Source organism: Suillus discolor (assembly GCF_016758755.1).
Source record: "Suillus discolor strain FC423 chromosome Unknown F5147scaffold_12, whole genome shotgun sequence".
NCBI classification, from domain to species: domain Eukaryota; kingdom Fungi; phylum Basidiomycota; class Agaricomycetes; order Boletales; family Suillaceae; genus Suillus; species Suillus discolor.
The window spans coordinates 228288-251080 of record NW_024541259.1 but is presented as its reverse complement, the minus strand read 5'-3'; the positions used below and the strand labels follow the sequence as shown (position 1 = coordinate 251080).

Sequence of the window (22793 nt, the reverse complement as noted above, 5' to 3'; positions counted from 1 at the left end):
CAGACTAGAAAACACAAGAAACGACGTGACAGTGGGAAGTATTGAAGGATATATTCGCCCAGGAAGAGGAGAAAGACAATATTGTGGGATAGTGGTCGATATTTCCGTCGAGGTGTGTACTCATTTGATCGTATTGTCTTACCGGCCGCGCGACTGTAGCAACTTCTCCACTTATGGTTGCAGGCGCTTGCAGTCAACAAATGCTTGCGCACAACGTGGTGTCACCGAGATGTCTCACCTAGTTTCTAGCACTGGCCAGCCCAAGATGATTCAACCCTCAAGCTGGTGATTAGTATGCTGTGCAATCACCAACTGCACGAAATTAGACAGTCCCATGTACGCACCTACGGCACGCTTGTGATGGTGACCTTCGTTTGAATTCAAGCACCCTCGTTTTATACTTGCATTGCGAATCTGTACTCATATGGGGAAGCTACTACAACACAGATGCCCCTCCAACAGGATCTTCAAGTACTTTTCCGCAGACAGTAACTTCCTTCGCGACCAAGAGCAATGGTTCAACGATATCTATATCAACTTTGCTTGGCGGTGTGGCCATCTTCAAGTCTACTGTCGGCTCAGAGCAAGTTGCCACCGCCAAAGCCGCCATAATGCATTCGATTTCTAGTGATCTCAGTTCTTCCACCACCACAGTCAATTTTTGTAGCATTGGGAGATGAAACCCATCAAGTATGTCGATGAATTCCTGTCGATCCGATGTGAGGGGAAGAGTCATTGATTTGAGGCGAGATTGTGCAACAGTGTCAATTCTATCACCAGAACCTAGGGAATAATCATCCACTATCATGGTCTCCAGATGAGGAAAAATCACCGAAGTGAAGCGTATAGCATTGACGGAAGTGTGTTGAAGGCGGAGATGACGTATATCTTTACAGATAGGAGCAGGTTTGGCAGGAAAATCACTTCGATTGAAGATGTGTAGGCAATGGAGATTTGGTGCGTTAAATCTCCTGAACTCTCGTAGAAAACATTTTAATGTTCTCAACCGAGGTGTATCGATGTTACCACTCCAGTCATAAATGGCAGGTGACATGATAGCCACCGTCTCCCATCGCCCCCTTACAGAAAGCAATATTTCAAGCAGTCGACGATCCGCCTCTGATTGGTATGGGCGGAGCCATGGCAAGCATCTGGCTTCCGGATCGCGTGAGTAGCAGAGCTGCTCGGACACGATACTAAGGCTGAGGGGGCGACGTCCTGAGCGGGCGAGCCAAACCTCTAGTAGAGATGGAAGGAACGGTTTCAATGGTTGAATTCGGCCGGGAAGTGCAACATGGATGCGCGACCAGATTGCTGTCGTCGAATGTGCAATATCTCGCCAAAGGCGACACACGTGAGTGAGGAGTAGGGGAGGACTGGCAACATCGGCTGAGATGCATGTGTCTCCAAATGAGAATATACTGGGGTTTCCTTGAATATCGTTTAATATGAGCAAGAATTCTTGCTGTAGGAGTTCTACTGGCAGGCGATTGATAGGAGGAGTTGAATAGTTCATTCTTGTGACTTCCGCCGGATTTTTGTTTGCTGCAAAGAGAGAAATTAATATAGGAGTACTTACTCTCGGTCGACCCACTACTAAGCAAATAAACCCAAATACAATTGTAGCTTGACGGATGCATATGCAGTACTTCATTCTGCCCTGCTACGGTCGGTCTCCCTCTGAAATACCTTTTCTATCTGGAGTATACAGCCCATCTAAACAGGTATTATGCAGATAAAGCAAGCAAGAAAGACACGAAACAAAAGTATGCAAGGACTCTACCCGTAGGGATAGGAGCCTCGGCTACGTCAGACTAGTCTCGTGACCAGTCCGTCTAACGTAAGACCCGGCCGGATGTTCCAAACAAACCTAAACACCCCATATTTTAAGTTCACTTGGAGTTGGCTCTCTCAAACTACTAGTTGCTTATCAGCTGGTGGGTCATACTGCAAAGATCACACTAAAAGCTGACGACCAACACAGGACTCTTTTACTTACCACGACAGGCCAGCATATTCACCGTATCTTAGGGCGCCCTTCTTGTTCGCAGACACCACGATGATTCCGCGAATCTCCAAGCGATATGCTAGCACTGCCAAACCCAAACCTCGCCAGGGTACAAAGGGTGTATATGGCGTAACACCAGAGCATCAACCCACATCGCCAGAGGAGCAGGCACACATCATAAAGCGTCGCATCGAGAAGGTCGAAAGAGATGAGCCTATGGACATAACCATGGCATTGACTCCAGTCGAGACGTGAGTATCTTTGTTATGTTGTTCCTCAGTCTGTAAGTCCATGGATACGACGCCTTACCATGCCAATGGAGGCTCGCTTGCTGGTTTGGCTCCATGATGTCATTAACGTTATTCTTGGAACCGTTATCGTCCGTGTAACCTTGAGTCTCCATTTGTCCTCGCTTGCTCGTATATCTTCTCATCATGCTCATATTTTTGTCTCGGTCCTAATTATTCTGCTCTTCACTAGGTACATGGGAGGTTTTACCCGCCCCCGTGACTTACGTGCTCTGTATTGGTCAAAGGATGGTCCGTACCATGAACAGAAGGGACCATATGAAACACCCTCTCCTGCAGCTTACGTCCCTCGCACCGTTTGGCAACAAATCCGAGCCTTCCACTCATCAGCCCGTCGTCACTATCCCTCTGAGTCTTACAACGAAGAACACATCGTCCCCAACTTTTACATCAAGCACAAAAAAGATCGCAAGCACCAGGTGGATAAGCTGATGAAATCATCTGTCACACCGTCAACCACTTCTCCATCCGCCACGGATACCGCTGGTCTTGATGTTGCAGCTGCTGAAGAAGCTATTCACGATCCGACCCGACAAACCAAAGCCGTGAAGAGACGCAAGCATGAGGAGTCTGCACTCATGGAACACCTCTCAGACTCTATTCTTGGCGACGACCTTGTGGCCAGCACACGCCGCCTTGTCAGCAAGATCCCTGTCGAGCACTACGACAATGATGGCTTTCTTGTGCACCCGAGCGGGTTTGTCGTTCCTGGAAAGGGCCACACCAGCACTAGTGATGCTGCACGTGCCAAAGAGCACGCGAGAGATGAGGATGAAGAACGCGCTGCACAGACAGCCTCAGTAGCTGAACGCGTCCTCGAATCCGACTTCGATCATGTGCATTCTGCCATGGCGAGTACGCGCCCGCGTTCTCATAAGGTTCCCTTCGAAATCAGGGAGCCTGACGGCACGGTGAAACACCCGAGCGGCTTCGTTCCTCCAACTCCCGCCGACGAGTTCAAGTATTCTGACAGTGCCAGTCTTGAGCGGGGCCTTGCGGGTGCTATTAGCAGACAACGCGCCCGTGATGTGGACAATAAGAACCCCACAATCATAAAGGGCCGTCGCCTGCACACCACAGCCGTTGTGCGTGCAAGCGAGGTGGCGATTCCAACCCATCTCATGCAGCCTGTGCCTGCTCCTGAGATTGACTCTCAGGCCTCATTAGGGCTCTCCGAAAGCGAGCCAGACCATGTTGGCGCTATTCGCGCCAAATACCTCCCAATTCTTGCACAAGAGTCTTTTTTTCGACCCCTCTTGACGTTGGCAGTTTCTACCAGACCCCTTGCGAACAGTCTGGTGCGCCTTTCGCGTGCCCTTCCTCGCGGCCTTCCTTTCTATGCTTCCGTCGTGCCTGAGGACCACAAGTTTTCTAGGCGTATTTGCGACGAGACGGGCGAGGAACTTACGTACCCGTCGAAGTCTGCACAAGCACACGTGGTAGAGCAAGACAGTTCTGATGCGCTTGTGGAAATGAGGGGAGCTGGAGAAGTGTAAGGTGGAGAGGAGGCTCGTGATTGTTACGAGATTGTTGGCGAAGGTCGTGCTGGGAACGGAATGGGTTGTGTTGCTCTACAGACGGTTGGTCATAGAGATTGTATTTGTATCATACCCATCATCACACTTGTGTTCTTACAGTACCATTCAAATCTTGTTTACATTCGCATACATTCGCTGTAAATGATATTCGCTGCCAGTAGACGATGATATTCTAAAGTGTGGTTGTTATTTTAGTCATTTGTCCTGAACTAATATCAGTAAGTCAAACAACTGGATACTGGGTCAGTAGGTAACCGAGTGCAGTCTCATGTTTAAGTACGTAAGCACATCGTGTGTAGTGACCAGAAAGTCAGGGTATTGAGAAGTCTGTAAGGTCTGCTCAGACTTCGCACCCACTGGCCAGCAGGTCTAGATCTGTGTCAAGTCTTTGTCCGAGTTATCCGGGAGTAACCGGAGGAGGTCTCTCAGCCGCCAAAGGTCTGCCCGCCGTCTTACATATAGACTCGTAACCAGTCTGACTATGCGTCAATTTGAGATGGTGAGAATTTATTGACGTAGTCAGACTGGTCGAACTCGGAGTGATTTGGCAGGCGAAGCGAGGAGTTTGAAATTTGACAGATGCCGGTATGCCGCTTTGGGTAACATTACCGCAAACTCTTTCGTTTGTACCGTGAAAAGTACAGTATCCTCTCAAATACGTTAACAGTACATCGCGCTGGAGCACTACATAATAATTGATTAGGATAAACTGCTCAAACTTTCCAGAGCTTGTCGCAGCTCGAAGTACAACGTGTCTCGCAGAAAGTAATGATATGAGGCATCTGAGCTGGAACAATTTCGCGAATCGGACGTTGTGATCCTTGCCAGTGGGAAAGAATATCGAGTCGCGAGAAAGCCTCGAGAACTTGCTGGTGTTGTGTTGTTGAGAGGGCCCTCGTAAATTGAAACTTAACATAGCATACAGTCTGAGCGAGAGCAGACGCATAACTTGTGCTATATGATCGTAACTACCTCCGGCATGACTGGCACCTATCAAATTTCAAACTCCTCGCTCCGCCCTGCCACGCCACTCCGAGATCGACCAGCCTGGCTACACCACTTGTGCAACCATGGTAGTATTAGGCCAGGCTGGTCACGAGCCTATCTTACATAACCATCGATCATCTTATCTCGCCACCCTCTCTTGTTTGCCTGCCACCTCCCTCGTTGCGCGCCACCTCTCTTGTCATGCGCCGTCTCTCTCATTTGTGCACCACCTTTCTCATTGCCTGCAGTCCCTCCTGCCACACTCTCTCGTTTCCCCGCTGCCTCCCTCGTTGCCCGCCACCTATACTTTTAAGACGGCGGGCAGACAGACCTTTGGCGGCTGACAGACCTCCCCTAGTAACTCCCGGGTAACACTGACAAAGACTTGACACAGACCTAGAGACAGACCTGGACGCAGAGTCTGCAGACTTCACACAGACTTCCCATTTCCTGGATGTCCTCGTAGTGCCCTGTTACCACTCCTGGACTCCGCCACCATTCAGCTGCCAAGCCGTGGCGAAAACAAGGTACCAGCAGTGTAATGTAAAAAGACCTCAGAAACAGTAAGTAGTACCTCTGGAAAATACTCAACTCAGATATCCTCCAAGTAGCTTTACGTTCTTCGAATAAAACTATGTACATATTGATTTTATTGCCAGAAAATTGCCCGAAGCGGTCACTACCGCTCAAAATGTCCAAATTTGGTGGTTTTAAAATATTAACATTTTCTGGCCAGCCCAAGCCTTACTCTGCTCCTCCCTGTGCAGTAAGGTTTGCACAATAAATAATAGCTCAACAGGACATACTGAACTGATACATATATCAGAGGGAGTGCAGCTACAATGTTCTGTACCTCATTTACAAGAAAAAGAGCGAAAATATCAACAGATTTATTATGTACGGTCCATGCGGTGAGCGAGATCTTCACTGAGTTTTTGCTTGTACCTTGCTGTGGAAGCCAAACAATTTCCGAGTGATAACAGGTCACTCATCAAGATTTGAGACTTGAGAATTCTTGTGGCGTTAGAGCCCTTGCATGCTAACAGATGCATCACCGCATGAATGCTTCCCAGCTTAACGGTTCCCTTTTGTCCAAAACTGACACCGAAGCTCACACTTGTTACTCGGCAACCCTGCTTCATTCCTGACTTTGATGAGGCAATTCTTCCTATTCTGAAACAGTTCACATGCGGATCTCAAAGTAGATAAGGTGTGTGTTAGCAAAGTCAGCCATCACTCACTAGCCAAGTATATTTTCCATTCATAAGGAATAGCTTGATACTTGTTATCCGACTCTGTCGGACCTTCTTTGCGCCATTGATAGGCTCTGTGCCTGCATAATCACCTGCTCTGCACTGGCTCATTAGTAACACTACCATCATGGCAAAGGAATAAGAGCAACACTCAAATACATCGCGCGCATGAAAAGATTGGAACAGGTCTTCGGAGACGTAACCCCCCCAAAGGAGAAGGAGTGAGGAGGAAGAAGACGAGAAGGGAAGAAGAGAACGAGAAGAGGAAATGCACCCAAGATGTAATACACCATACCAACGCCTTAAGACGGCGTCCACATCCCTGCGCAAGCACGGACCATTGCAAAGAGTCGACAAACAAAAGCACCAAACACATAATTCAAATAGTACCATAGCATATGTAGTGTCCACCATAGGGCCCTGCCCCACAGGACAATAAACGAGGATCCAAAAAAAAAAATACTACCATCTTTCTGGACAAATCCCAATTCAGAAGTCCCCTTCTGGCCTGCGTTTCCAAGTTCATCTGTCTAAGGAACTTGGCTTTGATAAACAGTGGCTGGGAGCGATCCCATAGGAAACTCGCTTCGATGGCCGGCTCTTGATCCCATGGCCGACTGTATCTAGGCTACTGTCGAACTCGATCCTCTGCTGCCGCACTTCATGCCTTGCAAATCCTGCATATGAAAATCAGTAGCACACCTACACCTTGCTCTCGTCGGACTTCAGGATGCTCGTAGTACTCGTCATGGCCACTGTCTGTTACTGTTCTTGCAGGCTGTGTTGCAAATGAGCTACTGGGATAGAGACACTTCCCGGACGTTCTCGAGACTGGGTACCAGGATATTATATCGAGCTATAGAATACACGTGTAGAGTACCGAGCATTTGTCATGTGTAGTACTACCTGATATAATCTTGCTAATCAAGTATTCAGTCCATGTTATGGGCGAGGACATCGCACTGACTCGCACTACAAGATCATAATAGTCCACGAAAATAAACCGATGAGGTTGTCGTGGAGTTAGCGCACAGCACCTTTTCCTTGAACAAGTGCCACTCGCGAGTCGCCAATAATGCATGCAGCAGTCATGAGAGTTAATGCGGTGGAGAGAAACATCAAAGATCCAATGGTTGAAACATTAATGCCTTACATTCATACTATAGCATATTTAAATTTTCGTCAATGGTTGGCTTGGAGCGCAGACGATTAAATCATAAATCAGACTGTTCTACATAGTACACACGACCGCGAAGCCCGTCAATCTGGCGTCGAAGTTTTATATCATGCATAGATGAGGACTGAAATTTCTAAGACGCAAGTCAATGCAGTCAGAATTGCGTGATGCAAGAAGTGAACTCGATCCCACCTAGAGAAATTGATGTGCAAGGCTCTACAAGGGCCTTTGGGGAAGTAGCTTGATGAATCGGTCTTGCTTCACAGTCTGCCCATCCTTCCCAAAGTAGCGAGCAGAATCAAAGTACCAGTGCAGTGAACCGACCATCAGGTCCTGTAATCCTTGAATGTAGATAGCTACCTGCTTATCGACCTCTTCTCCCCATGAGGGCAGGGTAGCATGGCTGTCTTCAAAGCGCTGGATGACACTCTTACACAGCTTACCAGAGTAGTCGGCAGCGCCTTGCAAGTCTAGGCCTCGCTCGTGCATGAGGACAGCAATTAGATTGGAATATGTGTCACAGTCCGATTGCTCTTTATTGTAAGAGCAAATATCCTGTCAGTGGTGATGTTAGCGGTATCACAGCATTTGACGACAGAATGTGGCATTACATTGGACCAACTAATAAAATCATTGGTGGCGTCCTCCATCGCCATGATCATTGGGTGCGATACTACTTCGTCTGGGAGATCCATTCGAGCTGCATATTTGATGAAGACAAAGAAAGATTTACAGCCAGACAAGTCCCACCTCAGGGTGGTGTAGGATTCAAGGTTGTGGTTATGTCCCTTTGCATGATTGTCTGCTTCCTTAGATGCAGCAATGAAGAACAAGTCAAATGTGTGGATAAACTGCTTGGTGCAGCCGGGGCTGGCAGTCTCTATAAAGCGACTGAAAATCCTAGAAGGATATATAAAGACTGTCAGAAAGTATGTGTGATTGAAAAAAAAAAGTGTACGATTTGCATATCTTTCCAGCAGGATTGTCCATCTGGAAGTTAATGGGATCGCGTAATGCAGAAATACAACATTCACGCATTGCCCAGGCTATACTGTTAAAATTAAGCATAATACTCACTGACTAGAAATGGTATGGTTTTGTAAGTTTGTTTGTAAACTATCAATCCCCTACAATTAAGCTTAACGGCTTCTGATTCCTTTGGTGATTCTCAGGCTTCCAAGAATAGCACTACCATCGGAAAAATCACCAAATTAGGATATTCCAATAATCTCACTATTCCCACATACCTCCCTGGCTCTACTGCTGCACCAGAGCTTTCCCCTTGCTCACTCATGTATATAAGTAGTAGAATAGCATGTACATACATAAAATGATACAATAGACCGCTTTTTTCATTGTCTGAGAGCTTATACAGCAGTCTACAGTGCTGACTACAATATGTGCATCCCAGGACTAAAACATATTCGCTTTTTTGCCCCTTTAGCAGGGAAGCAATTCTGGCTGTATATATCATATATTAGAGTGTTAATGAATATATTACACCGCTTGTTTGAGCCTCTGTAGTGTCCTACATCAGTAGATATGTTAAATTCATGAATACCTCTCAAAAAACATAAACCAGTTTGCATTTTTTTAGTGTTTAGGTATATAGACTGGTGAATATTATTTCTAACATCTCTTTACTAGTATATACATTATATCAAGAGTATAGGTCAGTAGGATCAGTCCCTAGGGTGATATGTATTGTCATCTTCCTGGTGGTTCACTCCCATAGAAAAATGGGAGTGAACCACCAGGAAGATGACAATACATATCACCCTAGGGACTGATCCTACTGACCTATACTCTTGATATAATGTATATACTAGTAAAGAGATGTTAGAAATAATATTCACCAGTCTATATACCTAAACACTAAAAAAATGCAAACTGGTTTATGTTTTTTGAGAGGTATTCATGAATTTAACATATCTACTGATGTAGGACACTACAGAGGCTCAAACAAGCGGTGTAATATATTCATTAACACTCTAATATATGATATATACAGCCAGAATTGCTTCCCTGCTAAAGGGGCAAAAAAGCGAATATGTTTTAGTCCTGGGATGCACATATTGTAGTCAGCACTGTAGACTGCTGTATAAGCTCTCAGACAATGAAAAAAGCGGTCTATTGTATCATTTTATGTATGTACATGCTATTCTACTACTTATATACATGAGTGAGCAAGGGGAAAGCTCTGGTGCAGCAGTAGAGCCAGGGAGGTATGTGGGAATAGTGAGATTATTGGAATATCCTAATTTGGTGATTTTTCCGATGGTAGTGCTATTCTTGGAAGCCTGAGAAAAATATTTCCAGTAGCATCAAGATCACAAGAGAGATCCCAATCTTTAGAACCAGTGAGGCATTGTGCCTGTTAAGCTTTGTGAAGCTTCATGTTGGTGGCTCCGAGACAAACTTACAAAATGTACTGTGTATAGTTAGACACGGTTAAGTATCACCCTGCCATGAACAGGTGCATTGCCCTCGCATCATCAACACCATGGCCATCGAGGTAGTCATCTAACTTGAATGCCCAGTATAGGAAGTCTAAGGGGATTCTGAGATGGGAAGCATCTGCATTGGGGTAGGAATATGCAATTAAGTCAGATGCGCGGATGGCCCTCAATTTGGCAATTTCGGGCTCTGAAACATGCGCCTCGTTGAAAAGCCATTGTTCAGAAGCGCGAGAGACACGATGAGAGCGAGGATTCATGCGCAGGGGATAGCAGCAATCGTTGAAGAGGTCGGGTAAAAAAAACCCCGCAGGCTCAAAGCCGGAAGAAGTGATGGTGGAGGTTGCAATAGGAACCATGGAGGTTGTCGGGATTATATATGGTGAATGACGGAGCAAGCCAATAGAACAATGAGATATGCAAGCTAGGATTGAGTTGGGAGATTGTTGAGTTGCTCTGAAACATGCCCGCCTTATATGGTAAAATTTGGATGTGTCAAATACTATTCAGCCACAAAATGTCTGGTGCATCTATAGCTAGGCATCAAGATGTCAGGCTGAAATTCACCCACATCATGACATTGAGGACTCGGTCACTGAGTCTGACCGACAAGGTTAAACTCCCATTTGTGGATGATAAATTTAGTCCTGAGTAGTCCCGATGATCTATCTAGATTCGTCAACCATCACGCCAAGTTCCTGGACCAAGCACAATACTCACCCACAACGGGAGATCACAACCTGTACTGGAAAGTTAGATCATCATGTTCCGGTGAGCGGGGCCTGTACCACGGCGGCCGGAGAACCTGTAAGAAGAAGGTTTACTGATTGACACACCTTCTCGAGGACAAGCAACCACATCTGAACTCACAAAGGACATGGAAAGATCAGTGAACCAGTGAGCCACCGGTATTGTAGGCCGAAATGTTCTTGTTTACTGCCATGGCTTGGCAGCAGAATGGTGGCAGAATGGTAACAGGCTACTGCACACTCCGTGGTTACATTGCTTTACAACGTCATGTATAGGAAAGAGCATTTCGGCCCGTAAAACATGGGAACATGCTCACAGGTGTACTGATCGGCTCTGCTCCGAGTAGAATAGATATCAAACTTAGATAAGGTAGGCACGACCATAGTTGAATCTTATGTTGTGAACTCTCTCCGGGGCCTGGCTAGATCCTCTACCCGTATTACTGATAGAAGTTCATACATCTCGTCGATATCCGCAACTTCTGTGCTAGCTCACTCTAGGAAAGTCTTCATTCTGCTTAGTGACCCGGTACAACCAGAGGCCGGTTCTTTATGGTCACAAACCATTCCATTGCACATTCTGGATGTGGACAGAGCAGTTTCGAAAAACCAGAAGTGGAACCGGAGGACCGGTAACTTGGCTCATTTGCTGTTGAAGCCAGCCGTCAGGGGGAAGTTGATCACATCCAACCAAGGCAGAAGACGACTCTCCAGATGGTGGCGATCACTACCCTCTTGTTCAATTATTTCTCGAAATCATGAAGAATATACTCATGCTTAGTCTCTTGGAACTGTCCCTCCATTTCTCCCCGCGGTACCATGGCAGAGCGCACCCTTTGGTACAGCAGGTAGCATGAATATTGTGGAGCAGGAGAAATGTGGAAATGCAGGGATTTCCACTGGGTGGCGGGGTGTATTGGTTTAATGGTGCGGGCAGGGTTGTACGACGCAGGCGGTAGTACCAGGGAAAGTAACAGAAGAGGGGAGCCGAGTGTTATATTGCGATGCTTTAAGGAAGAATGTGACACACAAGAAAGAGGACACACATTGATCGAACGAAAACCTCGAACTTTAGGTAGTCTAGAGAGGTCGAGGCATTTGGACAGGTATACTAGCCTGTTGGCCCACCTAGTAACGAGTAAGTAATCTTTGTCCTCCATTTCCAGAATGAGGCATTCTTCATAAGCTTTGATAATTGGGCTTCAAGCTTATTCCAACCTGTCCACCAAATATCAATATTCCTACTACATGTATACAGGCACATACGTTATCATGAATGTTGGAAGTTTATTCTCTGCATTCGGACGTTGATGAGATAAGTCCGCATGCGGACAGATTAACGTTGCATTTGGCTATTGGGCAACCTCACCACTTCGTCGTATCACATGTTTCATGCTTGGCATCGTATGGTTACCTTACTTCTTGACATTCGAGCTCCGTCTTTCCGTATCCTACAAGTACCTCGTCTTGTTGTCGCTTGCGTCCCTCAGCTGTTGTTCACCAACGCTGAGGTACGCGTATTGTTTATCTTGCTCCAAGTCTCATACTTACTAGATCTTAGTGCACTTTCCAACAGGTTATGAGCCCTGTGTCTTAAACGACACAGAAACTGGAAAGATACGGACTCCCTCTCGTTGGAACAGCTCAATCTTCTTCTCCTTCGCTTGAATTCACTCTGCGAGTTGTCCCAACGATGGGAAAGTACGACCACATACCAGAGCTGATGGGAGCAGACAATTACATTCCCTGGGAGATGCAGGCGCAGCTTGTCTTAACGAACGATGACCTTTGGTGTCATGTCACCGAAAATGCAGACCCGAGTGACATTCTCGGAACGGCTTCGATCTTGCCTGTAGCGGCCGTCCCAGCAACTCCCACTGATGCTGAGAAGGCAGCTATACGAGCCTGGCTAATCAACGACTCTAAGGCTAAGACAATCATCCTCTGCAAGCTCGCACCAAGTATCCATCTTCTCATTCCCCGCAACGCTTCGGTCACAGCGCGTGATGCGTGGAAAATCCTCAAAGACCACTTCCATCGTAATGACGTCAGCTCTCAATTTGTCATTTGAAGGCGCATACAGGCACTTCGCATGAAAGATGCGCATGACGCAAGTAACTACGTCGGTCAGCATATCAGTTGCCGTGATCGCCTGATTGGCATGAGTGCTGCCTATTCAGACGAAGAGGCTGTGTTTAATCTCCTTTCCGGACTTCCTACATCTCCCACTTGGCAACTGTTCCGCACTCAACTTGAACAACGCATGCATGACAGTTTCTCTGCCACTGTCATTAGTTTTGCGCTCAGTAGCGGGAATCCCATTTCTGCCTCCTTCCAAACGAATGCTCTCACGTTCGAGAGTTGCACAGCACGCATTACCACAGAGGCCTCACGCATGATCAACACCCATCCCACTGCTGCATCTGGGCCTGGATCTGAGTATGCCAACTCTGTGTCTACCTCCTCCACTTCCAACGTCAACTCTATCACCGGACTACGGAAGCATAAGAACAATCCTCAAGGAGTCTTTTGTTTAACGACCGGATGTGGGTGTGGGGATCACGACAAGGAACATTGCTTTCGTGAAGGTGGAGGAATGGCGGGACAGGCACCCTGGCAGAAGAAGAAGAAGGAGACAGCCGCAGTCGCATCCAGCACTCCTCCCACTCCTTCACCAACATCATCTGATCCACCGCCTGCCATTGCAGCACTGGCCGCACACATACATGACCTATCGTGTGCGGGCATCGAGGAGTTATCTGACGACGTCACTGCCCACGCTCATGCACTTTCCACCATCCTAGACTCTGGCACCACCAGCACTCTCATTAGTGATTGCGCTATGTTTTGGACTTACTCCACCCAGGACCCTGTGACTGTCAAAACGGCGAACCATGGGTCACTCCGCACGTCTGGTCGTGGAGACTGCGTTGTGTGGCTTAAGATTGGTGGAGTTCAGCACCGAGTACGATTCTCTAACTGCCTTCACGCGCCTGGGGCCATGCTGAACCTTCTTTCCGTCGGGTGGATGTTAGCCAAGGGATGGGAATGCAACTTCCAGGGTGAACCAGCTCGTTGCGACCTCGTGTACAGAGGGACAACACTTGGAGCGATCCCCATGTCCGGACGTCTCTTTTATGTAGACCTAGAGTTCATTTCCCCTCAAGAGCTCACACCTCTGGTGTCTCAACCATCAGAGGTCTCCGCTTTTGCACGTGTCCCATTGACTTACGACATATGGCACGCTCGCATGGGTCACACTGGAGGAGAGTCTGTCTGTCGTCTTCCTCACATTGCTCGTGGGTTTTCCCTCGACTCTAATGAAGCATTGTCACACTGCGAGTCCTGCATCATCGCCAAACATCCACGGCTGCCTCATCCTTCGTCACAATCTCCTCCTGCTTCCCGTTTCCTTGAGTTAGTTCATTCCGACGTTTGCAGCCCCATTCCGGTACTCACTCCTCACCATAAACGTTACTTCATCATATTCCTCGACGATCATACAGGACTCCTGGACCTCCAGCTTTTAGCCACCAAGGATCAAGCTCTAGATGCGTGGAAAAGTGTACGTGCAAGGTGGGAGACCCGCTCAGGACTTCGCGTCATCGCCTTTCGTTCAGACAACGGTGGAGAATTTCTTAATGATGCATTTACCGCTGAACTGCAAGCAGCTGGGATCGAGCGTCAGCTCTCCGCGCCTTATTCGCACCAGCAGAACGGACGGGCTGAGCGTGTCCTTCACACCATTGAAGGAAGGATGTACGCCATGTTAAACTATGCGCGTCTTCCTAGGAATCTCTGGGGGGAAGCAGCCTTAACGGCTGCATATCTATTCAATCGCACAGAGTCATGTGCACTACCTGTGGGCAAGACACCCTATGAGATGCTACATAATGTTCAACCCGACCTTTCTCACATTCACATCTTCGGTTCCCGCTGCTTTGCACGTATCCCTTCTGAGCTCCAGGATAAGCTGGGTCCGAAGTCACGTTGTCTTCTTAGATAGATGATCTATAGATAAACACCTACAAAATCAAAAATCTCCATGGTCAGTGATTCAGACAAATACCAATGACTGATAACGTGGTTGTTCGTGGGTGGCTGTTTACACTTCCCCAAGCTATGTTCAGACAAAAGTACTTCCTGTGAGGTCAGTAGCAATACCAGTCAATCCAACAGTATGGACGCAATAGAAAATAAAATAAACAGAATGTAGTCAGCCCAACGGTATGGTGATGACAAAAAGAAATTGATTCACTCCAACGGTATGGCAGTGTTTAGAGAACAGAGAAAAGTCAGCCCAACAGTATGGTACTGATAAAAAAAAGAAATAGATTGATAAGAGAAACCCTTCCTTCAGTAACAATGCTTCTTGTAATAAATTTACTACAGAAAGTCGTGCGAAATTATAGCAATCACCCCCTCAGCACAAACAGGTAGAATCAAAGGTCAGGACTAATCAGTGATCAGTAGAACTCTTAGTTCACTATTGAACCTGCTGCCAAGGAACTCACGATGAGTATTAAACAGAATCAGGAACGGACGTCCTTGGATTTCAGTACCAAGTCCCCTATTCAACAACTAAAGTCTAGCAGACAAAGAAAACCCTGGCTCAGTATCACTACTCAGATGAGTGAGGTCAAGCGTCACTATCAACTTCTGAAGTCTTCCCACTAAGCCGGTGCTTAGATGGACGTAAAGACAACACAAAGATCTTGAAACAAATTCAGACAATAACACTGAGACGTGAATGAACTGAACAGAAAAAGAGACAAATGAAAAGAAACAAGCAAACAAACAAACAGAAAAAGAAGGAGAGAAAGAAGAAAGAAAAGAAAAGAAAAGAAAAGAAAAGAAAGAGACTAGAGGTTCACCAGTAGAAAATCAAAGAAAAAGTTTGCTCACTGTTGAGCACAGTGAGCTCAAGATATTTCACAGTTGTTGACGATGAGCTAAAGGTATTGCTGGATGTTGCTTACAATGACCTCTCAGTTAGTTGCTTAACAGCTCTTGTCACTGTTGTTGATACTGATCACACTTCACACTCAAATTTATTTTGTGGGGCTTAAAAGTTCCCTATATGCCTCCTTTTATTGGCAAAAAGTGGGGTCTTATATAGATAAATTATGGTGGCTGTGTTACTATTTCCCACGTTCTAAGGGGAATAGGCTTAGTCAGATTGTACCAATACTATTTACTGTAGTCATGTGCTTTTATAATTTGTGTCATCAAGCTTTAGTCATCTCAAAAGGTTGCTTTGTCATGATTTGGTTTAGGGTCATAGGTCACCTGACTGTTAGAGTCATATAACTTAGTATCATGTGACAAATATTAAGTAACAGACTGATTATGTTATTTGTTGGTGTCTTGTTATGATGTTGCTTTATTGACCGTAGAAATGACGCGAGCCGTGTATTTAGAGTGTTAAGAAAGTTCCCACAAGGCAACTTATGCAAGAACTATTTTACACTGTTACTTGACATGTGTGGGATTCAGTCTGAGTCATTGTTATTGCTGACTAAGCAGAATTTTACCGCAAAATTAAATATACAAGAATATTCAGCCTATCTGAGTCTGTCTGAGAAATGAAAATACTATCTGAACTGCAGTCTGAACCATAAAGTAAAGGAAGATTGTTCATAATGATTTCTAGGGTATCGGGCTCGTGAGAGACCATTAGTCATCCATGCACCGAACCGGTTTGGTGCAGGTCAACGTGAGGCCTATTTTATGGGCTACGCCCCTGGTGGGCGTGCTTGGCGCTGCAGAGACAAAGCTACCGGTACCTTCTTCAACTCGCGTGACGTCATCTTTGACGAAACATTCTTGGGCCAACCTTTTCCACTGGATGATGACTCAGACGATGAAGACACAACATTGGCTCTTGCGAGTCCCTCCACACCTTCCTTGTCGAATGTGAATGCAACTTCAGCAGCACCGGCACCTCTATCAACAGAACCTCGTCGGTCTGAATGTGTCCGCTTGCCCACTGAACATGGGCAAGTCTTCCAGGAGAAGCTAGTGTTGGATCGCGAGCGTTTGGCACGTCAGCGTGAGTTGCGTCAAGCTCGCATTCAGGGGGTGCCTCTTGAGGGGGTGAATGCGCCTGACCACATCACCACTGACTTAGACGCTGATGCCATTGTCCCGGATGAGGATGAAGTTGGTTATCCTCGTGTACTTGCTAATCTCATCGCCACTGAATTTGCCTGCGTCACCATCCGCAGCGATACTCGCAGAAACCCACTTGCTGCAGACTATAATATGAAGATACCACCTTCTACTTTCGACGAAGCAATGCAACGCTCAGACTGCAATGATTGGCTCAATGCCATGCACAAGGAAATCAATCTAATGTCCGAAATGAACGTTTACGAGCTTCGCGAGCTTCCAGCGGGACGCAAGGCTATAGGATGTAGATGGGTCTTGGAGTTTAAAGAGGACACGAAAGGTGGGCCTGCGCACAAAGCTCGACTAGTAGCACAGGGATTCTTGCAGGTACCAGGCGTTGACTTTGGCAAAATGTTCGCACCTGTCGCCAGACCATCATCGATCCGACTCCTTTCCACGCACGCAGCAGCCCATGACTGGGAGGTTGACAGCTTTGACGCAAAGCGTGCATTCCTGTGGGGAAAACTATGCGAAGATGTTTACATGTGGCAGCCACCTGGTTTCGAGCGCCTCGATCACAATGGGAGAAGCTTAGTATGCCATCTTTTGTCCTCGCTCTACGGGCTGAAACAAGCTGCGTACGACTGGTATGAACTTCTGCGTGCTGTTCTATCACGTTTGGGATTCTTACGTTGCGAGGCTGACTATGCCGTCTTCATATACAATCACACCACCAGCAAGGGGGTGCACGTCATCTGCATCATTGCGTGGCATGTTGATGACGGCCTCGCAGGGTGCAATAACCGGAAGTTCCTTGATTGGATCAAGGGTCGCATTGCTGAACGCTTTGGAATCGCAGACCTAGGGCCAGTCATTAAGCATCTGGGTGTCCAATATGTCCGTTCTCGCGCTACACGAGAATTATGGATGCATCAGCAGGACTACATAGTCTACCTTCTCGAAGAGCATGGCCTCCGTCACTGTAATCCTGTCTCACTCCCCATGGACCCAGCCTTTCCTTTCAGACGGGACACTGATGTCCATCCTCAAATCGACAATCTCCAGTCAGAATATCGCAAGCTTGTCAGAGAGCTGCTTTATCTCGCCATGTACACTCATCCCAATATCACCCACGCTGTCATGAAACTCTCCCAATACAACTCTAATCCCGAGCCACGTCACTACGCTGCCGCAAAACGTGTTCTTTGTTATCTCTCCGGCACTCTGTCCTATCGCGTGCATTACAGGGGGAAGAATGCAGACACCAGCATTCATGGATTCAGTGATGCTGATTGGGCCACATCTCCCGAAGATCGTATATCCATCACCGGCTACGTGTGGTATTACTATGGTGGTCCCATCTCGCACACAGCAAAGAAACAGTCAATGCAAGTGTTGTCTTCCGTGGAGTCAGAGTACATGGCGTTGACAGGGGCGATTCAGGATGGACTCTGGATCAAATCTTTTTGCGAATGCTTACAGATCACCATCAATCTCCCTCTCAAGCTCTATGCCGACAATACAGGCGCTATTGCACTGTCTGTGGAAGCTGCCAATCATACGCGCACCAAACACATAGATTTACACTACCATTTCATTAGAAAGCATATTGAGGCCAGCACCTTTCTACCCATCTGGGTCTCTACTCATCGCAACAGCACCGACATCTTCACCAAAGTTCTTCCACGTCCAACATTTGTCGTTCATCGTGCTGGACTATCACTCGTGGCGGGTTGAGGGGGTGCATCAGGAAAACCCCAACTTACTTAAACTTGCCTTAAACAGACTTAAGTCGTACTTAGTGACTTAGCCTACTTTGCTAGAAATTCAAATTTGACATATTCGGGAAAAAGTTGTTCAGTCATATTAGCATACATATTTTGTTACAGGTTACACTAAAAAAATACAAAATTTACTAGGTAGATGATGCATGAGAGAGGAAACAAATGTGGCTAAGTTGATTAAGCAAGATTAAGTAAGTTGGGGTTTTCCTGATGTGTGTTGGAAGTTTATTCTCTGCATTCGGACGTTGATGAGATAAGTCCGCATGCGGACAGATTAACGTTGCATTTGGCTATTGGGCAACCTCACCACTTCGTCGTATCACATGTTTCATGCTTGGCATCGTATGGTTACCTTACTTCTTGACATTCGAGCTCCGTCTTTCCGTATCCTACAAGTACCTCGTCTTGTTGTCGCTTGCGTCCCTCAGCTGTTGTTCACCAACGCTGAGGTACGCGTATTGTTTATCTTGCTCCAAGTCTCATACTTACTAGATCTTAGCGCACTTTCCAACAGGTACATTAATTATGAATACAGCTGTTGTTCACCAACGCTGAGCGCACTTTCCAACAATGAATGTCACAACACACACGAACAATGCAAGCTGTGTTTCGCGAACGGTTCAGACTAAAGTGATGCAGGGTAGAAGCTTTGTTTCCTTGTTTGCATAAAAAATCGAAAATGGCGGCCGTGACTGAGAAAATGTTAATCATTTGTGGCCCGTATATGTAAGCACGCTGGCTTACCTCAGTTCCCATAATCAGTATACCGTCGCTGATGGGCTTTCCTTTGGTATAACGGTTATACATGCGTAGCGGTCTGACCAAGTTACAGTATATCAAATCCAAGATGTCGATCAGCTCTAGAGATAAATAGGTATTGTGGTTTCAGCGCTGGCGCACATGGAGACTTGATATATATATTGACAACGTCATGAGTAACTATGGATAATAAATAAGCTACACAGGTATGGCCACCGTATATATACAACAAGGGCAGTTTCGAAACTGGGATAGCAAGCTCGATCCTTCAGGTCAAGTGCGTTGAATATGTGGTTCTATGCTGTCAGAATGGAGGATTTGGAATTCCTGAGAGGGTTGGAGCTGGTTCACCTGAGGGAAAAGCTTTGAGAAAAGTATCTCAAAATCAGAGAAATAAGTCTGCCGTATGTATTCCTCATCACGAGGGTATTTCAGTGTGAGATCTTTCAATCTACTATCCGAGTTACGGGGCCTGAGGGCGTGTAGGCTTGCCTTGTCCATGTCATAGTCATTATCTATGGTGCTGAGCGTGATACCAATGCAAAGTCGCTTCAAGCTAGGGCGCAGCTCGACAAAACCGACAACCTCTGGCACTGTAATCCACTGTGGCATAGGTGCCGCGCCAGACATGCTCCCATCCGTCTTGTTAAGGAGCAACACCTCAAGGAAGTGCCATGCTTCTGCCATTTCTACCAGGTCATTCGCACCAATGCTAAGGCATGATCTTGTGTCGATGTCCACAACCCGAAGTTGGCTGAGGTGGAAGAGTGACCGTATGATGTCGACGGTGATGATTATACTGGATGACAACCGGCAGGGTATGGGTTCGGATAAGTATATGTACTGCAGGTTCTTGAAAGCCTCGCGCACGTGGAGCGAGTCACAAAGTACCTGGAGTAGGCTTGGATCAAACTTTACCTCTGATCGAAGTGTCATTGAGGTGAGTTTATGAGGCCACAGATGTGTGAAGACTTCAACGTCTCGCCATTCTTTGATCTCCCAATCAACGCTGTCAACGTTCTCAAAGAGTTTTGGGTCGCGGGATGAACCAAGAATATCTTCGAGATCACTGCCAGTGGGCAGATGCGAACTGATATCGGTAACAGATGGTAATCCGCCCAGATAAACTAGCGCATCCTTTGTGATGGCTGGCACAGTAACTGTGCGGAGCTTCGGCATTTTTTGGATAGCATGCGACATTGGTAGAACGAAAGGCGGTTCCCGTTCGCGAAATAGGTGGTAGGATTTTAAAACCACGAGGCTATCAAGTGATGGACAATATGAAGGCAAACATTGGAGGACGGTGTGCAAATGGTGGCCATTTTTTTCGTAATCGCGGATGTTGATGAAAAAATGCTGCAGACGTGGGCCAAGCAGCGGGGGGACCAGATGGAGCAATCTGCATGGAAATCCAATTTCCAAGCTTCGTAGGTTTGGCACCAGAACCTTGAAAGAGCCCGCCATAGTTCGTAGACACGCTTGAGTGATATAATCACGCCGCCAATAATTCGTGCCCACTCTTAAAGACCGGACACGATGACCATAGCGAGCAATAATGGCAAGCTGAGTTTCTGTTGGGATCTGTGACAACAATGAGCTATGTGTATTTCTCCTAGAAAAGGACTTACGATCGGGTAGTATTGGTCCTCTTGCAGTCTTTTTTGCGGGGCTGGAATAATCCCAGGACATCGCATGAGGGGTTCGACTCCTTTGAAATTGTTCCACAGAGCATCCAATGCTTGCTCCGAGAATGCGCGACAAGTTAATGCAAGTGCGAATAATGTGGGTTTAGAAGATGTGACATATTCAACTGGCCAGACACCAGGACGTTCGTCGACGCTAATATGACTTATGATGTTGGATACAACTTCAGAGATAAGGAGAGCGCGATGCATTGTGTTGACAGAGGACATTGCTGAAGCCATTAGGAACGGGAAGGTGGAATGAATCTGAAGGGGCGTTTCGGTCCCAAGGGTATTTTAAATCGAACCGCGATGTAAAAAGTCCACAGGGAGAAGTAAGGACAATGAATAACATGATAATAAACAATCGGAGAATTCGAGTATATCAGAATTATGTGAACCGTGACATGCTAAATAGGTGGGAAACACCCACTGCTATTTAGTGCTAGCGTGTTGCGCTCGAGGTGATGCAACATACAGCGATGCTCCAATCTGGGGGTTTTCGGTCAAGTGATGACTTCCACCAGTAAGCACTGTTGAAGCTTGAAGGTCGTTGTCAAACTTGATATATGGAAGCCTGATGTAGAGAGCGATGGTCCTGGCTTCCATAGATGTAAGATTTGCGTTGATGGAAATGTGAAGTCGCTTACTAGTGGACTGAATCAATTCACTGACTGGCACGATGACTACTGCACCACAGATACATCCCAAGGTATTTCACAGGGAGAGAACAATTTCATGACCCGCGCTTTGTTTGTATCTTTGCGTCACGGTGTTCAGGTAAGGGTCGAATGATACAAGGATAAGTCTCCTAACACCCTGCGGGATGTAGGTATCTCGGGAGAAGTTGGCCTATCAATTAATCGAGATTCAAACCAGTCGGGTATGGATTGACGGCGTGTTGCCCAAGGGAAAGCTTGTTTACAAGCATGTCCAACCTCGACTCGAAGTGTTGAGAATGAGAATCCAATTTATGTTGCTCAGCGCGAGGGAATCTCAACACATGAGATTCTAAGATATCCGAGTCACGGCCCACGGGGCTGGCGGTCATGTAAGGTGTCCAAGTCCAAGTCCAGGTCTACATCATTGGCAGGCTGAGCGTGAAATTAATGCAGAGTTCCGTCAAGCGAGCCTGCGAGGACACACCTTGACCAATCTGACGACCCCGGCCGATATGTCATGGGATCTCGGATCATGTCACCCATACGTCTTGTTGAAGAGCAAACGGTTGGCCTCAAGACAAGGCCAGGCGTCTGTCAGTGCCGCTTGCTTCAGGGAGGTATCTTCGAGTTCATGCTAATAGACGACCCGGCATCGAATTCCACAAACCGAAGGGCACCGAGATAGAAGAGCAACGGTATGGTCTCATTTGTGATGGTGATGAAGAACCCGATGAGGGAGGATTCTACGCACTTCAAGTTCCTGAAAACCTCGCCGGTATGAATTCAAAGCGTTCCTGCAGTACTATGTAGGTCTGGGTTAAATTTGGCCTCAGGTCGTTGAAGTGACATCGCAGTGGCGTCGGTGATTATACGAGGCTATAGAGATCTAAATATGATTTGCGTCTCGATGCTGATACTAGTAAATGATCAAGAGCATGGGAAATCTACATGTCCAATTGAAAGTCAGTACTCGTTGACGTTGAGTACTCGAGCTCGTAGGCTATACTAAGCGCTTCGCTCTTCAATCAATAACTTCTACAGCTAAGTGCTCTTCAATTGCAAGTATTCCAACATGTCCGTCACCAGTCCTACAGGCTCATATATCATCATGAATGCCATGACGCACACCTACTTGGATATGTTCAATTTTCAGGTTGTTCCGCGTAACATCGTCAAGAGTGCTGGAAATCACCTAGGAAATGACATTGTGCCTGTACTCGATACTTTTCACAAGGCGTTTCGTCGTATCCTTCGCAGTGGAATGTGGCGAACACTGAGTCGTGTGGGGTGACCATACAGTCATTTGGGACTGGTGCGTC

General features: G+C 46.7%; 4 protein-coding genes across 4 annotated transcripts; 1 reads left to right on the top strand and 3 right to left on the bottom strand.

The window, feature by feature from the left end:
• Window positions 1-426: 426 nt before the first annotated feature.
• F5147DRAFT_681128 (uncharacterized protein) lies at window positions 427-1525 on the bottom strand. The gene has a single exon (XM_041436352.1). The coding sequence runs from the start codon at window positions 1514-1516 to the stop codon at window positions 437-439; it is 1080 nt and encodes a 359-aa protein (XP_041295862.1). The 5' UTR covers window positions 1517-1525; the 3' UTR covers window positions 427-436.
• A 355-nt stretch (window positions 1526-1880) lies between these two features.
• Window positions 1881-4048, top strand: F5147DRAFT_681125 (uncharacterized protein). The gene is made up of 4 exons (XM_041436351.1): window positions 1881-1937; window positions 2008-2259; window positions 2489-3896; window positions 3954-4048. The coding sequence occupies exons 2-3, from the start codon at window positions 2060-2062 to the stop codon at window positions 3810-3812; spliced, it is 1524 nt and encodes a 507-aa protein (XP_041295861.1). The 5' UTR covers window positions 1881-1937; window positions 2008-2059; the 3' UTR covers window positions 3813-3896; window positions 3954-4048.
• A 3439-nt stretch (window positions 4049-7487) lies between these two features.
• On the bottom strand, window positions 7488-10086 carry F5147DRAFT_571363 (isoprenoid synthase domain-containing protein; the record flags this gene model as incomplete). Its single annotated transcript, XM_041431043.1, has 4 exons — window positions 7488-7826; window positions 7883-8171; window positions 8230-8322; window positions 9746-10086. The coding sequence occupies 4 exons, from the start codon at window positions 10084-10086 to the stop codon at window positions 7488-7490; spliced, it is 1062 nt and encodes a 353-aa protein (XP_041295860.1).
• A 9184-nt stretch (window positions 10087-19270) lies between these two features.
• F5147DRAFT_834960 (uncharacterized protein) lies at window positions 19271-21043 on the bottom strand (the record flags this gene model as incomplete). The annotated part of the gene is made up of 2 exons (XM_041443940.1): window positions 19271-20711; window positions 20759-21043. 2 exons carry the CDS (start codon window positions 21041-21043, stop codon window positions 19404-19406), a joined length of 1593 nt encoding a protein of 530 aa, XP_041295859.1. The 3' UTR covers window positions 19271-19403.
• Window positions 21044-22793: the final 1750 nt, after the last annotated feature.